General features: G+C 37.9%; 1 protein-coding gene across 1 annotated transcript; it reads left to right on the top strand.

Annotated features, from left to right (window-relative positions):
• Window positions 1–2,729: 2,729 nt before the first annotated feature.
• Window positions 2,730–15,489, top strand: LOC145996178 (uncharacterized). Its single transcript, XM_083132533.1, has 3 exons — window positions 2,730–4,033; window positions 8,655–8,758; window positions 15,185–15,489. The coding sequence occupies exon 1, from the start codon at window positions 2,878–2,880 to the stop codon at window positions 4,030–4,032; it is 1,155 nt and encodes a 384-aa protein (XP_082988659.1). The 5' UTR covers window positions 2,730–2,877; the 3' UTR covers window position 4,033; window positions 8,655–8,758; window positions 15,185–15,489.
• Window positions 15,490–16,198: the final 709 nt, after the last annotated feature.

Raw genomic sequence — 16,198 nt, 5'->3', positions numbered from 1 at the left:
TAGGTAAGTATAAATGTCAAAAATTGACTAAACTCAGAAGTTATAGGTGTCCGAAGGATAGTAAACATTTACCCAAAGAGTAAGGAATAGTTACTGATTCTATGAAATGTTCACAACGTTGATAAAAAAATCATAACACCATTAAGCCTTGTTTCCATGATATGAAAAACTCAATAATCTGACCAAGGCAGAAATTTATTTTATTTTAGAACATAAACTAAACGTAATGTTTCAACCTTCTAGCAAGGTCTTTTGTACTTGGTACAGAGTCTGAAGATGACCTTGCTAGAAGGTTGAAACGTTATGTTTAGTTTATGTTCTAAAAAAAAAAAAATTCTGCCTTGGTCAGCATATTGAATTTTTTAAAAAAAATCATTTGCTATCTTAGCTGTACTGCAATTTGAACTTAAAATCTTCAAAATTTCGTACATGCAAACTTAAAAGAACTGCAATATTACAGCGAAAGATCACAGTCACCAGGCTGAAATTTTTAGTCGCCATGACGACCTGCTGATTGGGATTTTTCGAGCCCTGATAATGACACCTTAAAAAATGTTCCGTAAAGCAAAATAGGTAAGTACGAATGTTAAAAATCAAGCAAGAAACGAGTTAGAGGTGTTTGTGCTATACTAGATATTATTTGTATTTAATATGAATGTTTCCTGCTCTTTTACTCAGTGCTCTATTGTCCGTTTTATTACTTAAAATGGTGATTTAAAGTAAAACCAGTTTTCATATATTATGTGAAAAAATATTTACTTTCGAAAATATGTATAAAAATAAGCACTCACATACACATATGCAGTAATTCTTTTTCCAACATAAATAACTTTTTTTGGGGAATTCAAAAAGTGCTCATTACTTTGAGGAAGGTTCAAATTTCGTGTGACAATGATTTCCAAAATTCTACCATATAATTAATCTTTCTGCTAGGAGAATTTGAAAAAAAATCATAAAACAATCAGAACCGTTACCTCCATTTTCTTTCCAAAATCTGGATTTTTAATTTTCTGGAAGTCATATTCCAGATATTTTTTGCAATCCCTACACAAAATCAAACTTCTTGCAGAATACTGTTTATTTTAAAATCTGTTGGAACAGCAGTATTAGTGCGGGAGTTGCATTGGTTTTCTGCAATAAAATTGCATTAAAATATTTTAATCATGCGACTTCAGTGTTGAACTTAGTCATGAATACTGTCAGTAAGCAGTGTAATTGCTTCATCTCACAAATAGATGCAATGGAATTAATTGAAGAGAGTGCATTGATAATGTGGCTGATCATGTGAATTTATGATGCATATTTTGAACTGTAATTTACTAGTTTGTGCATGTAGTTGCAATGAAGGAAATTTTAGTTGTATTTGCATCTTGGGTTATTTAGCATCTAATTTTATTTCATGTAGCATTGTCAATTATAGATTCATGTATACAGTGCCTTTGTTAGCCTCGCTGTCTGCAGAGTGGCAGCTGGCGTGACACTAAAAGAGAGCATGGATGCATTCTTCTAATGTATGGCTTCAGGTTTAAAATTTGGTAGCTCGCCACACACACAACATGGAGATGACGTTCCTTGTGCAAGGTGCTGCATGGATTTTTGATGCGTATGTTCCAATCATGCCCCAACGTCGTCTTAATTCCTCCTCAGTAAGCATGTGCCATTCCACCCTTCCCTTCTTATCAACAGCAGACTCCATTTCCCTAAATTTGTTTACAAGTTTCTGAACACACACTCTGTGTGGAACAGGAACATCTGGGAATTCTGCTGCAAAACTCCTAACTTCCCTACAAGAATTCGTAATGACTTAAGAGTTGTTCATAAAATATTGTTGTTTTAAATTGTACATGGCAGTATTAAACTGCAGAAAAACACCAGTAATACGTAAACTAAAACAAAAAATAATCTGAAACACTTGTTAACACCTTCACACTTCACAAACACATGCAAACTGGACACCAGCTATCTGCCGGCAAATGTGCTCTTACTTCTTGCTGAGCTAGCTGGGTAACGGTTCAGATTGTTTTATGATTTTTTTCAAATTCTACTAGCAGAAAGACTATTTATCATAGAATTTTGGAAATTGTCCCACTAAATTTGAACCATCCTTAAACTAATGAGAACTGTTCGGATTCGAAAAAAAAGTTATTTATGTTGAAAAAGAAAACTTAAAAATTTTCTTACGCAAGCATGCGCACTTCCCATGGACAAGGTATTCTCCATTGACAAGCGACAGTAAGTATCGTAGACTAGTGGGAATTAATGTAGAAGTAAATTGGAACCTTAGTAGAATGACTTTAGGGACTTCATTTTAATGCTAAGGAACCAAACCTGATCTGCCTAACCTAACCACGAAAGCATATATTGAACAAAAATCTTAAGTGATTGCCAAAACTCCGCAGTATGTGTTAACAGGCGTAAATCGAAATCGAACCATGCAAAAATTGCATTCGTAGCATGATGAAATCGCAATATAACAAAACAACTTGGGCCAGACACTGTATGTGTGTGTGAGGGAGAGGAGATGGCGCTACAGCTGATTGAAAATGACTGCCAGATCCAAACGCAAGCCTGAAAAGAAATTTCAGTGTCTGTTTTGAACACTTGATATATGTAGAAATAACTGGTCAAATTATTAATATTTTTAAAAATTGTGATGCGACAAATTAATTCAAAATTGGTCGAAATGGTATGGAATGACCTGCTATTGATTCATATTTCACTGTAAACTCAATTTCCGATCATGATTGTAGCTAATCTGTACAAAAGGTGGACAACTTATTACTAAGTGGCTCAATTTTCCTTTTCAGATTTACTTCCCAAAGGAATACTTGGAGTCTGTTGTTTGCACCCTTGGGTGCCAGATTGGAAGTGTTGATCATGGCACCCCACATCCACAGTTTACCGAATGAAGTAATGTTGGAAATATTCTCATACCTTCCAACAAGCAGCCTCGTATTGGGAGCAAGTGCTGTGTGTATGCGATGGAACACACTAGTGAATGATCCACTTCTATGGAGGGAGCAAGTGTTTGTTTGCGACGATGGCATTTCTTCAGAGGATGCTGTAAGAATTCTCTCCCAAACTCCACTGTTGGCGAACTTCAGAATGATAAGTGAAAAGCTTGATGTGTACATTGTCTTGAATGCATTGTTTCGCTATTGCAGAAATGTTCGGGCCTTACATTTGCAACTCTTCTCCATTAATGCAGGAGATTATGTTCCAAGAGCTGTAAGGAATCTTAGAAAGCTGGAAGAAATACACGTACTATCAGCGTGCACCATAGAGCCGTTTGAGTTTTCAGATGATTTTGGAAAACTGATGCCATTGAGAAGCCTCATCATTCCACGTGCATGGCATTTAGATAGTTTTGACCTTAAAACTATGGCAGATATGTGTGTAAATATTGCAGAGCTGGATATTTCCTTGTGTGTGTATTTACACGAGAAGGACCTAATCTACTTATTTGAGAAGAGGAGGGACACACTTGTTTTCCTGAAGATAGGCAGCGAGAAACGTTTTACCAATGCGTTGTATCAGAAATTATGTATGTGTCGGAAGTTGGAAACACTTGCAATTCGAAATTGTAGGGGAATGAAGAATGAGAATTTATGGAACATTGGAACCTTGCATTTGAAGTCACTGTCACTTACCACCGTAAGTGTTAAACCTAGAAGTCTCTGCAAGTTCTTCAACGAGGGTGGTGGATCACGTTTGACTGAATTGGTTTTGACAAACTCATGTTCGGTAGATGACCAGGTTGCCGAAAGTATTTCCATGAATTGCACCTTACTCCGCATCTTCAGCCTCACTGAATGCTATGAAATAACTGATTGTGGAGTGATATACATTCTGGGTGGTTGCAAGTGTTTGACAGACTTGAAACTTATATATGTGACATTGACTGGGAAGTTTCTGTCTTTTGTTCCAAAACTTGAAAATTCACTGAAGTCCTTAGTTCTAGAGAAACGTTTCCAGATATTGCCATGCATCAAGAGTGAAACCTTCCAGAACATTAAGATGCAGTGGATTTGAGGTATGTCGGAAGAATTATTTTTCCTTATTCTTACATTTTTCTTCCTCATTTACATCTCAAGAATAAAAAGGAATGCACCTGCAGCAGCCATAACAGAGAAACAATACCTTTAATTACAAAATTAAGATAAATCTCTGTTTTTGTGATGAATGTATCCATGAGGTTCTTTCCAATGTTTTTATTTTCAAGGATTTCTAACATGAATTGTCTTGCATTGACTCTGCAATGTGTAACTTAATACAGGGTCATTCACAGAAAACTAACACATTTCTTTCCTAATTTATTCCAACAAGAATGTTGCTAAACACAATTTGTTATGCCACAAGTGTAGAGTAACTTTGAGAGATTACTACCCTCTACAGCAAATGCTGAAAATGTCTTCCCTGCTGCTCCAAGCACAACGCAACACGTCGTTCCATGTTACTGGCCGCTCGGAGAACGCTGTTGTCAATGCCATTGATTTCGTGTACAATGTTCTGCTTCAAATCGTCCAAAGTCTGGGGGCGTGTGGCGTAAACTCTTGTCTTTTAAGTAACCACATAGGAAGAAGTCTGGTGGCCACAGGTTCTTGGAAATTATTTGGTCTTTCAATGAGCTCCATGGAATTGTTCGATGTATGGCACGTGGCTCCGTCTTGTTGAAAATATCCTTGACTCAGGTCTAGCCTTTACGCAGCTCTGTGTCATTCAGTTGCTCAACAAACACCATGAAAATATGAAGCACGTACTGTATCCTTGCAACGACTGAGCCAGTTTCAGCGACGGAAGCTACCAAATTCTACACAGCTGCGTACTCTCTTGAGGATGTATGAATCTTTCCTGATGTCCTGCGTCATGTGAAACTAACTTGGAGAATTACAAGGTATTCTTGTTTCAATTAAACGGCAAAGAAATGTGTTAGTTTTATATGAATCCATTTTTATAAAGGCCTTTGATCATGTGTGTACTTCAGGTAATATATTTGATATGTCTTTCCTCTAATCGAAAGTTAAATTTGTGTATATTCTCTCTATAATTTGAAATTGTAGGTCTACATTTTTCATTTATCAACATTTTGCTTGTTGCCTCAAAAGAGTCTTCACCGAATATTCATAGGGACATACCATGTCAAATTGTGCTCCTGACTCTCGGTTTTTAATAAATGAAATGCTGTAACTTGTATCATTGGTGTTAGATAAGTGGGTACTTTAGTATTATACGGCTATCTCATTTCAGACTGTCTGTTTTCTGAGGTTAGGTTAGTTTCTTTACCTAACGTAACCTAACCTAACCTCAGAGAACAGACGGTCTGAAATGAGGTAGTCCGTATAATACTAAAATAGTGGAAAGTGAAAGGTATAACACAGGAAAATAAAAATGTCTTAACATAAAATTGGGATTCACATGTTACAGCAACCAGCCTCCGTGGTAGAGTGGTTAGCACTGCATGCTACAATGCCAGAGGTCCTGGGTTTCAATTCCACCCTGAGCATGGGTATTTTTGAGTGTCCCTTCATCAGTTTCATCAAATCATCCTCACATTCATGATTAGCCAAAAGTTGCAGAGAAGCTAAGTAAAACAAACGTCAATAAATAATACATGTTCCTACATTATAAAATGATATTACAATGGTCGTGGTAAAGAAGATACTGAAGAAAATCCAGCCCAACCTGAAAATAATTATTGATGAAGCTGGAGAGGTGAGTTGTTTCTGAATTGCTGACAAGTTCATCCATTTCTTAGTCAATAAGATTAGTGAATGCAAACTTCGGGGGAAATTGCGGATCAACAGGTGTTTGTACGTACAGAAAAACTTGGATTTGTTCTTGAGTAGACTATAACTATTTGGGGATAAAATTTTATTTATTTTAGTGTATTATACACATTAATTTTTTTCTTTCTTTAGCCTGTTAAACAATAAAAATTGGTTGCTTGACCATTTTTAAAAATTTTCATATATTTATTGTTTAGGGGCTTTGCCTTGTAATCAAGGGGTCCCAGGTTGGATACTTGGTGGAGGAACATAGGGGTTCAGATCCCACTGTAAACTGTAGGTCCAGTCCTGATTAGCCTTACTGTGCATAAAGTGGACTTAAAACACCAACTCAACTCAATTTGTTGAGGCAGTCTGCCTCCACCCATTATTTCAAATAGATTAAACAGAAAAGGTCAGAAAAGTATGCGAGTTATCAGCTGTTAAAGTGTGTGTATATCTTTTTCGCACCTCCTGTACCGTATCACACCGAAGGCGTGACTCGAACCTGGGAGTCCTTGCACTTGATAGACTAATCTCTTTGCCAAGGGGTCCAGTTGAAGCGCTGGAAAGAGCTGAAAAGCACATTACACCGGCAATCTGCAACGGATCTTAAAAAATCCGCTGAAACGGATTCTACCGGAAATCGTGCAAAAAGAATAAGCTTTACATCTAAGAGCACCGTTGACGGTAGGACGCGGCTCGCTAACGGATTCAACGATCGGAAATTTGAATCTCTCATAAATAGTTCGAGAGAACATTTCTCAGCTCCAGTTGTACTCAGAAAATTATCGTTGCTTCCGATTTACAATTGTTACGTAAGGAGTTACCATGGGAGTTGCACTACAAAAAGCAGTTTTATTTCAGGACAATACTTTATGTACAAATCTGCACAGACCATCTTCACATCTAGTTCTACAGGTAAATGAACATCCTTTTATGTATATTCTCCCGACCCTGCCAGACCAGCCAACCGAAGTGTTTAAACGAATGGTTAAGAGTCCTCCTTATTTCACAGGCGTCCATGGGCATCCGGAACGGGTAAGTCAACCAAAAATTATATATATTTGTCACATAATTTCATTTCAGCCACAATAATATGTGATAATTATTGCATGAATATGATAAATTCAAATTTAAGCAATGTTTTTTTGAGGGAACAACACTATTATTGGGGAATATGTACCTTGCTTGCCCCCCATGGAAAAACCCTGCAGACGTCCATGCAGGGGCCCCTTTGCTGGTTATACCTCTCACACCAGGCTCTCACATACCCTGAGAATTGATCCCCAATAAAAGTGGTACGGCTTTTATACAGTAGTTCAGTTTTTTACACTGAATATTATGTGTAGTTATATTAAAGATCTACATTTTATATACTCCATGCAAACGATCATGTTTTGAACTTACGTTTTTAGGTATAAATCTACTGCAGAAAGTGACTATTGGCATTTACCACTTTCTTGTTGCAATTTTTGGGTGGTTTGGTCGATACTAGCATGAATTTATATATTATTAAATTTTAGTACAAGTATGTGTTATTTATGCTGTAATTGTTATGATTTTTTATTACTATATGGACAAGTGTTATATGCCCCTACACACATGGACGTCTCCAGGATTTATTCCAGGGAGGTGCAAGGAAGGTATTTTTTCCAGGGGGGCAAACAAGTCACATTTTCCCCCAAAAGAGTGTAGTTCCCTAAAAAACATTGCTTAAATTTGAATGTATGGTGTTAATGCAATAATTAACACATATTATTTTGGCTAAAGTGAAATTATATGTGTGAAATACATAATTTTTGGTTGACTTTCATTTTCCAGGGGGGGAGGCCATGGCCCCCCTTGCCCTCCCTTCCGGATGCCCATGCCTACACGATAATCAATTTTTGTTCAGTTTCCCTTACGCCTCCTTTAGACGGAAGCATTTGCTTTAACATTTTTGCTAGCATAAATGCTACGTAAATGCTTCCAAAAATATTATAGCAGACAGTACTTTACATGGAAGTATTTCATAATATTTCCGCTAGCTTTTATTATTATAATATATAAAATATACACAGCACGAAAGGCACGTCAAGTTACACACCATCTATGGTGAGTGCACAGTGTTTAAATGAAACAACTAACTTAATCTTCCATACGTGCACTGTATACGCTATAGAGTATATATTTAAGCAGCACCATTGATTTGTACCTAAATCCTTTTCATAGGAAATGTTATTCCTCTTAGTTGAATAGTTATCTGCTTTAAAAATGTGAAGTGATGAATTGCTTACATCTCACGCAGCCAACATTACATCTCCACTCGCTTCTGATTGGTTATTCTATGGAAATAGGACCGATTACATCCTTAAGAAATGCCATGAAATATACCATGGCATCTGCAGTGCCTTAAGATTTTTCACTTTACACCGTAGCATTTTGGTCATCGCATAAATGTTAAGGAAAATGATTTCGTCTCAAGTGGGCCTTACTGTTACCTTGATTAACAACAATTCTATGTGTGGTGTTTAAATAAAATGTTGTGTTCTTCTCACTCGCATGTGTAGATACGTATGTACGTGAATTACCCTAATGACATTTAAAAAAAAAACATAATATTTTAAATGTATCCAAACCAACCCTTAACCACAATCCTCATATTACATTTTTGATGCAGTACTATGTCAAGTACCTAGTTTTTTTATGAACCTGAAGAAGGAGATAGTGAATCTCTGAAACGTCGTTCTGCAGGAGGAACAATATACTCACATATGTAAGTACAATTTTTAACTTTCCTTTTTTATACCCTGTCAAAGTCCAGCATATATCAAGAAGTTTCTGTTTTGAATACTTAAATTTTTTATATAATGGTAATACTAAATATGCTTTTCCTTATGTTTACAGGAGTAAGTAAATGAGAAGCAAAGAAAAATCTGCAACAGGAGTGATGAGAATGGACCACTGGAAGAGGAGGAACTTGCAATGCATCTCTTGTCTTCTGCCAACAGGTACTCACCATCATCATCATCCTTTGCCATTTCCTGCCTCTGGCTGGGTTGGCATAGAAGTCAAGCCTCTCCATTTTTTCCACCACTCTTCTCTTTCCAAGGTGTTCCAATCTTGTCCTCTTCTCCTAACACTCTCCGCTATCTTCTCTTTCCACCGACATCTTGGTCTCCCCCTTGGCCTTATTCCCACTCCTTGTGCATTGTAAACTCTTCCTGGTAGTCTTTCTGCATCCATCCTCTTCATGTGTCCGAACCATCTCACCTGTGCATGATCTATCCTTCCCTGAAGCTTCGCCACCCCCACTGTCTGTCGGATCTCCTCATTCCCTATTCTATCCTTTCTAGTCTTCCCCAATATACTCCTTAAAAATTTTATCTCCACTGCCTGCATCTTTCTTTTGTCTCTCTCTGTCATTGTCCAAGTCTCTGCTCCATATGTAATTATTGGCACATAGTATGTGTTATATACAGGGTGTCTGAATTGAAACACCCTAATTTTAACCAACTGTAGTATCACACGTATTTAATGCATTAAAAAGATTTATACAACAATGAATACAGATATGCATGAAGTTTTGTCTGTGCAATCAGTAAATTTCTATGTGTGCGATACGCAATGTCGAGGCGATACTCAATTTCTCTCCAGGTTGCCTGCAGCATCTGTGGCGTAACTGTCTCAATAGCACTGCGAATCCTCTCACGAAGCTGTTTCACAGTTGTCACTTTTGTTCATAGACTATGTCTTAACATACCCCCACAGGAAGATATCGAGGGGAGTAATGTCAGGCGACCGGGGTGGCCAAGGAATTGGACCACCTCTCCCAATCCATTTTTGTGGGAATTCCTCATTCAATGTGTTCCGGACTGCTAAATGCCAGTATGGAGGTGGTCCTATGACGGTTTGTAGTCATAATTCCCTTGGTGATGAAACGTGAGCCAGCTGCAGTAATATTCTGATGGTTGGAAAACTAACCTAACCTGTAAAGATTGCTTGTCCGTGCTGTGATTGCATACGTAACTCGGAGAAATTCCCGAGAGAGGGCAGCTGCTTACGGGGATAAATTGAGCTGGAAGCCAAAGTTACAAATTTAACCGCTAGAGATCGCTCTTTGTGTTAATTTAAAAAGGGAACAAATACTAGTTGAATTAGTATTAAACATTATTAAACTTTTTGTAGAAATTTCAGTTTATTCATCAGAAACTTAACTACCATCAAATATTTATTATTAAATTCACGTGAATATTTTTTAATCTAATTGTCGCTCGATGAGGGACATTTTGACTAATCAGTTAGAAACAGTAGTGTTCGGAAACTCGGAGGCGGAAGTGATAAAAAAAAAGGAAAAGGGGACATCAAATATCTAATATTCTAATAATAAGGTTTTAAAGATTAGATATAAGTATTTGTTAATGATACCTTAACACACACGCACGCACTCCTGTCGTAGTTAGAAACCTGTGGATGTTAAAGTGATTTAAGTGTGAACGTGTGATAGTGTTTGGTTATCAGGTGTTCGGAAACTGCGTCAGGCGTGGAGGAAAGAATGAACGCACTCAAAAAAATGGAGGTAAAAGTTGTTGGTCGACAAGAAAACGGCGCAACAGAATTGAGTGGTTTGGCACGGTAATGATCGAAAAAGGAGATCGAAAAAGTACTCGTGACCATCAAAATGGGAATCCGGATGGATTGTGGTGTTTTAAGCAGTGAGTAACGACTGCAAGGACTGTGAAAGGTGATAGAGGAGAGCTCGCCCACGAGGTAAGGCCTTTGTTTTTCCAAGTGCAGCGACGATCGAAAGAGGAATCGACGTCGGGTGAAATTACTTTCATGTTTGTAGCGACGAAAGAACATAAAATAAACGCCACGTACAATTACTAGTTATAGTACTAACTGTCAATCGTGTCATTCACGATACTGGTACGCATTATTAAGCTCAAATCCAGACGTGCATGTGGCTCAACGGAAGCCGCCATATTGACCAGAGAAAAGGATATCCTTCGTCGAGGAAATTCACTTCAAGTAGATCGAAATTAAACAACGTATAAAATGTTCCGCAGTGGGTAACTGAAGAATCGGAACAGAAATCAGTATCATTTTGTTCGTACGTTGAAGTGACGTCACGCATGCATTTCTTCGCGTTGTTCGAGCACGAACAATTGGCACCAACGCTGTTGGGTTAGGGTAATGTCTAGTGCACGGACAGTTCAGATATAAACAGCTATTAAAAGGAACAATTGACTTTGGATATATATTGAAACCCACTTTCACGTGATATGAGGTCATTTGGTAATTTTCAGTTTGTGCGTGTATTGTGTAGTTAAGCTAGGTGCACCAGCTGGTCGGTCAGAACATAAAAATATGTTTGACATTTAAATATAACTTCAGTCTATTTATGAAAAAGAGGTACCTCAGGTGTTCTTTCTTTTGATGTCATAAGTACGTTAAAATTAACGTCATAGTTGTTAAGTCGAGAATTAATTACACGCAAATTGTTTATTCGGTATCAAAAGTCTGTCACTTAAAATAATTGCAACATTTGGTGTAAACTCGCATTCGTCACTAATTTGAATAAAGTATTGAACGTTCCTGTGAGTTAGATTTCACCCAGATACACATGAATGATGTCTAGTTTTTAAGTAGTGAATGTTTACTAATTATGAAATTTCTTTCAGGTGAGAGAGATGTCAGAATGTTTGTTTGACTTTAGGGACAGGTATCAAGCGTGATATGGAACTTGTTATAATTCGTAAACCAAAGGTGTGTTGGTGAATTGACATATTCACGTCTTGCCACAAATTGATTTCTCAGATTTGTCAAGCATAACACAGGGAAAGGGCGCGAGTGCCAAGTAAGGGATTTTTAGTAACTACTTTGTGTTACTGCTTGATACAGGATGTTTTCCATCAGATTGGCTAATTTCTGAATTTCTTATTTTTCATTTTAAATCAGAGTCAATTTGAAACTTGGTTGTACTATTTCTTTCTAGCAAGGATTGACTTATTGAGACCAAACAATTGTCGCCGGCGCGACCGTACGGTAATTCTATGATGTGAGAGGGAATTGATAGTGAGAAAGTTAAGTGGTTGGAATCTTGGATGTGGTAGGTGGGAGTGACAATTGGGAGAGATAAGTAACCTCACAGAATAGATAGGCTTAGGCAACCCCGCTCGAGCGGACCGTATCATAGTCCATCCTGCTGGAAAAGCAGGTTTGGGACTGTGGATTTTGTGAGAGCAATCTCACGTGATGCCCGTACGAACAGTTTCTTTGGACCTCGTGCAAATGCATCTGCAATGCCCTGAACGTTTTCCTCTGATGTTCGTGATCGGCCACCATCATGCCACGTAGCGACAGATTCTGTCTAGAAACTCTGCTTTCCATGCCTTGATTCTCTTGGCTTCGGGAGGGTCTCTGTGATACTCTGCACGAAACCGTTGTTGAACTACAATAATGGATCCCAATTCTACGTACGACCACACAGTTTGCGCTTTTTCAGCATTGGTTGTCATTTTCACTTTTCACCACCTGGAACAATACAAAATAAACGAATCCTTACTATTTATTACCTATTTAAAATTTCCACAGCTAAGCTACCATATACCACCTACCACACTGTTCTTGCCTGTATATTATGTTTAATATAAGCATTTGAAATTAGGGCATTTCAATTTGGACACCCGGTATTACCTTTTTGCATTTCATAGGTACATCCCTGTTCCATATTAATCAAATGCTTTGATATAGTCCACCACCCATTTGTCCTCTTCTGTTTATCTTCTCGTCTATTCTTCCACTTCTCTCAATTATGCTTCCTAGATATTTGAAGCTCTCCACTACCCTCAACTCTTCCTTGTCCATCCATCCTCTTGGTTCATTTCTGGCTCTTGTCTCTTGTTAGCACCTCACTCTTTTCTGCACTGAATTTCATTCCTGCTCTTCTGATTTCCTCATTCAAACTATCAAGCAGTCTCTGTACTACTACTTCCCTGTTCCCCCATATTACTAAGTCATCAGCGAACAACAGGGCCTTCATCTCTTCCTCTCCTATCTTCTTCCCCACCTCTTTGTTAATTGCATCCATTGTAATTATGAAGAGCAGTGGGGAAAGAGCACTTCCCTGTTTTGGTCCATAACTTATACTGAACCACTCCTTACTTCCAACTGGTGTCTTCGTACAGCTCTGGTTGGCCTTGTATGTGCTCTGCACTCTACACACTATCTCTTCCTAGACTCCTTTCTCTCTTAGAGCCTTCCAAATCTTTCTTCTGTCCATGCTATCGTATGCCTTTTCTATATTTAGGAATGCCATAATCAAATCATTTCCATACCCGTAGTGCCTTTCCTGCATTTGCCTAATGGTGAATATCAGGTCTACTGTTGATCTGCCTCTTCCAAATCCACACTGTTCTTCTCTCATCTTCAGCTCTGTTACTTCCCTTATTCTTTTCTCTAATATTTTCTCATACACCTTTGCTGAGTGGCACATTAGTGTTATTCCTCTGTAGTTTTTACGTTCCTTTCTGTCCCCCTTCTTGAATATGGGAACTATTAGTCCCTTTGTCCAATCTCTTGGCACTTCTCTCTCGTGCAACACTGTTTTCAACACACTGTACAGAAACTGCACACCAATCACTTCTGCTCCTAGTATTATTTCCACTGACACTTCATCTACTCCAGGTGCTCTAGCTCTCTTCAGAGCTTCCTCCACTTGTTTTCCATGTCAGATTCATTTTTTCCTTCACTTCTTCATTTCCTTTTTTCATGGTCAGCAATGTCTCGAAATTATTTCTTCCTCCTCTTCTACAATGTTTCTCCTTTCTCTCACTAATCCATACAACACTTTCTTGTTCCCATGTACATCATCTTCTAGCACTTTGGCCCATTCTTCCATCCACTTTCTTCTTTCCTCCTTTACTACTGTTCTTGCCTATTTCTTCTTTTCCACGGACTCTTTTCATGCATTTTGTGATTTAACTTTAAACCATTTTCTAAATGCAGTAATTTTGTTTTTCACTGCCTCTCTAGTTTTCATTCCACCATGGTGTTTCTCTTTTCTTGTTTGTCCTTCCACATACCTTTTGGGCTGCCTCTGCTAATCCTGTTTTAAATCTTATCCATTCTGTTTCTACTCCTTTGGGTTCATCTCTTGGCACTTTTGTTTACAATATTTCTTGTTATTTCTCTTTTATCAACTTATCCTTCAATTTCCACACTCTTATCCTTCTCTCTTGTTCCTCCCTTCTATCTTTTATTTTCAATCCCCTCACATCTCCTATTAGTAGCCTGTGGTCACTAAGTTCTCACTGGGTATTACTTTAATGTTGTTCATTTTCTTCTTTACTTCCTTGTTGAACAATATATAATCTATTACAGACTTTTGTTCATTATTCCAACTGTATCTCGTGGTTTTATGGCTGTCATATTTCTTCGTAAACCAGCGATTACTTACTAATAGTCCATTTCTCTTACAAACGTCCAGTAGCCTCCTTCCCTTCTCATTCCTCTGTTCCCATTCATCTGCTCCAAGTACTTCCGCATACCCTTTCCTGTCTCTTCCCACTTGTGCATTAAAATCACTCATCACAATTTGCCATTCCTTTCCTACCTGTTCTTCCAAGTCTGCTTCAAATTCTTCTCTCTCCTCCCTTGTACATCCTGTTTGTGGGGCATACACTTGAATTATTTCTATTACTTTCTGTTATTCATTTTTAGTTTTATCATTCTGTCATTTATTCTTTCTAGTTCATCACTTACTCTACTTCTGCCTACAAATCCAACTCCACTTCTTCTGCCCTCTTCAGTACCTGCTCAGTACAGTTTATAGTCTTCCCTCAATTTCATTTTGTTTCGCTCATTCCAAAGATGTTGATTCTTCTTCCCTCCATTAGTTCCACAATTTCTTCAGTCCTTCCTGTCTGTTCCAATATTCAATGTCCCTATTCGTAACCATGGTCTCCAATTTCCAGTCTGGCTGGCTTCTTTCTTTTCTCGATTTTTTTATGTTTTTGGCTAACCGGGCCTGTCACAGCCCACACCTGTGTGGTGGAACTGCCACCTGTGGGTTCTCAGGTACACCCATGTTTTCTGTTAGGGTTCCAATGCCCTTAATACTAGCTGTATTTGTTACAATTTCATATCAGTATGCAGGAAGGAAATTAACACTACTTTCAGATGAATGTAACTTCCTCACAGTTACTGTTGTGAATTATCAATGAGCAACTCAATAAAAATGTAATAAATTCTTTTAAAAAGGTTTCTATTAAGCTAAGTCCAGTTTTTTTGGTTCAGGCAGTCTTTGTAATATTATTATTACTACTGTAGCATGTGAATAATAATAATGGTCTATGCATTTCTTATAACGAAACAAGTATATAAACTCTTGAATGCAAAGTTTGTATTCCACTTGTTCTTTTCTTTCATTTCAGATGACACCGAAGACTGATTCAATGAAGGTTGTGTATGCAATTAGCATTAACTTAATTTTAATAAAATATATTTTTTGGATTATATTTTCAATTACTTGCCTTTGAGGGATATTGAATTTTATGTTGATACTTGCATTTCATGTCTGCTATCCTGCTTTTGAGCTGACCACGGCAGAGTGGTTAGCACAGCTTGCTACGATGCCGGTAGTCTTCGGTGTTCTTTGTGAAAGTCCCTTCTTCAATTTCAGCAAAATATCACTCGTCTTTATTGTCGGGATTAGTCAAAAGTGGCAGGACAGCGATGCTAAAACACAAAAATAATAGCAAAATCCAGCTCTTAGGTAACATCAGGATTCTTGCTGAATTTTTTAACCCTTTCGAGACTTCAACAAAACAAGTTTATTATGGTGTATTTAAAGGGCATAGACCTGAATACACTATACAGTACAAGGCCTCCCGATGGCGCAGTGGTAGCATTGTTGCCTTGTAATCAAGGGGTCCCAGGTTCGATATCCGATGGAGGCACATAGTGGTTGGGATCCCACTTTAAACTGTAGGCCCAGTCCCAATTAGCAACATCAAGAAACCCTTGTCTCCTGGTGAGAACTCAATATTCTAAGCCCCCATCTGGAATGGGTTAAAATGCATATTGGTAGACACCATTTGGTACACAATATGTCACTGTAATAAGACAGGCATGAAGAAAGTTACATTTTATGCAAGTGAAGTGAATTTGGAACTGTAGTTTTAGCAGTGTGGTTGTTTACTTGTAATTTTATGCATTTCTGAAGACATATTCTGGGACATTAGATTGATGAATTGATTTAGGTGCCGTGCAAATATGTTGCAAAACCAGCATCAGTGGGTTTATTTTTTTAATTACATTTGAGAATGTTTATTCAATTACTGCAAAAGGATGATGTCACTCCCATGTTTGTCGTAAGCAGGGGTGGAAAATGGTGAGTATAGGGTTACCAGATGACAAACTTTAAAGAAAAGAGGACTTTTTTAAAT

The sequence above is a fragment of the Lepisma saccharinum genome, chromosome 12 (assembly GCF_977018435.1).
Source record: "Lepisma saccharinum chromosome 12, izLepSacc3.1, whole genome shotgun sequence".
NCBI classification, from domain to species: Eukaryota; Metazoa; Arthropoda; class Insecta; order Zygentoma; family Lepismatidae; genus Lepisma; species Lepisma saccharinum.
This window is presented reverse-complemented; position numbering and strand designations above follow the sequence as displayed.

Bases quoted from the DNA above. Each gene is read 5' to 3' on its own strand.
- LOC145996178 (XM_083132533.1), top strand. From the start codon at position 2,878: ATGGCACCCCACATCCACAGTTTACCGAATGAAGTAATGTTGGAAATA.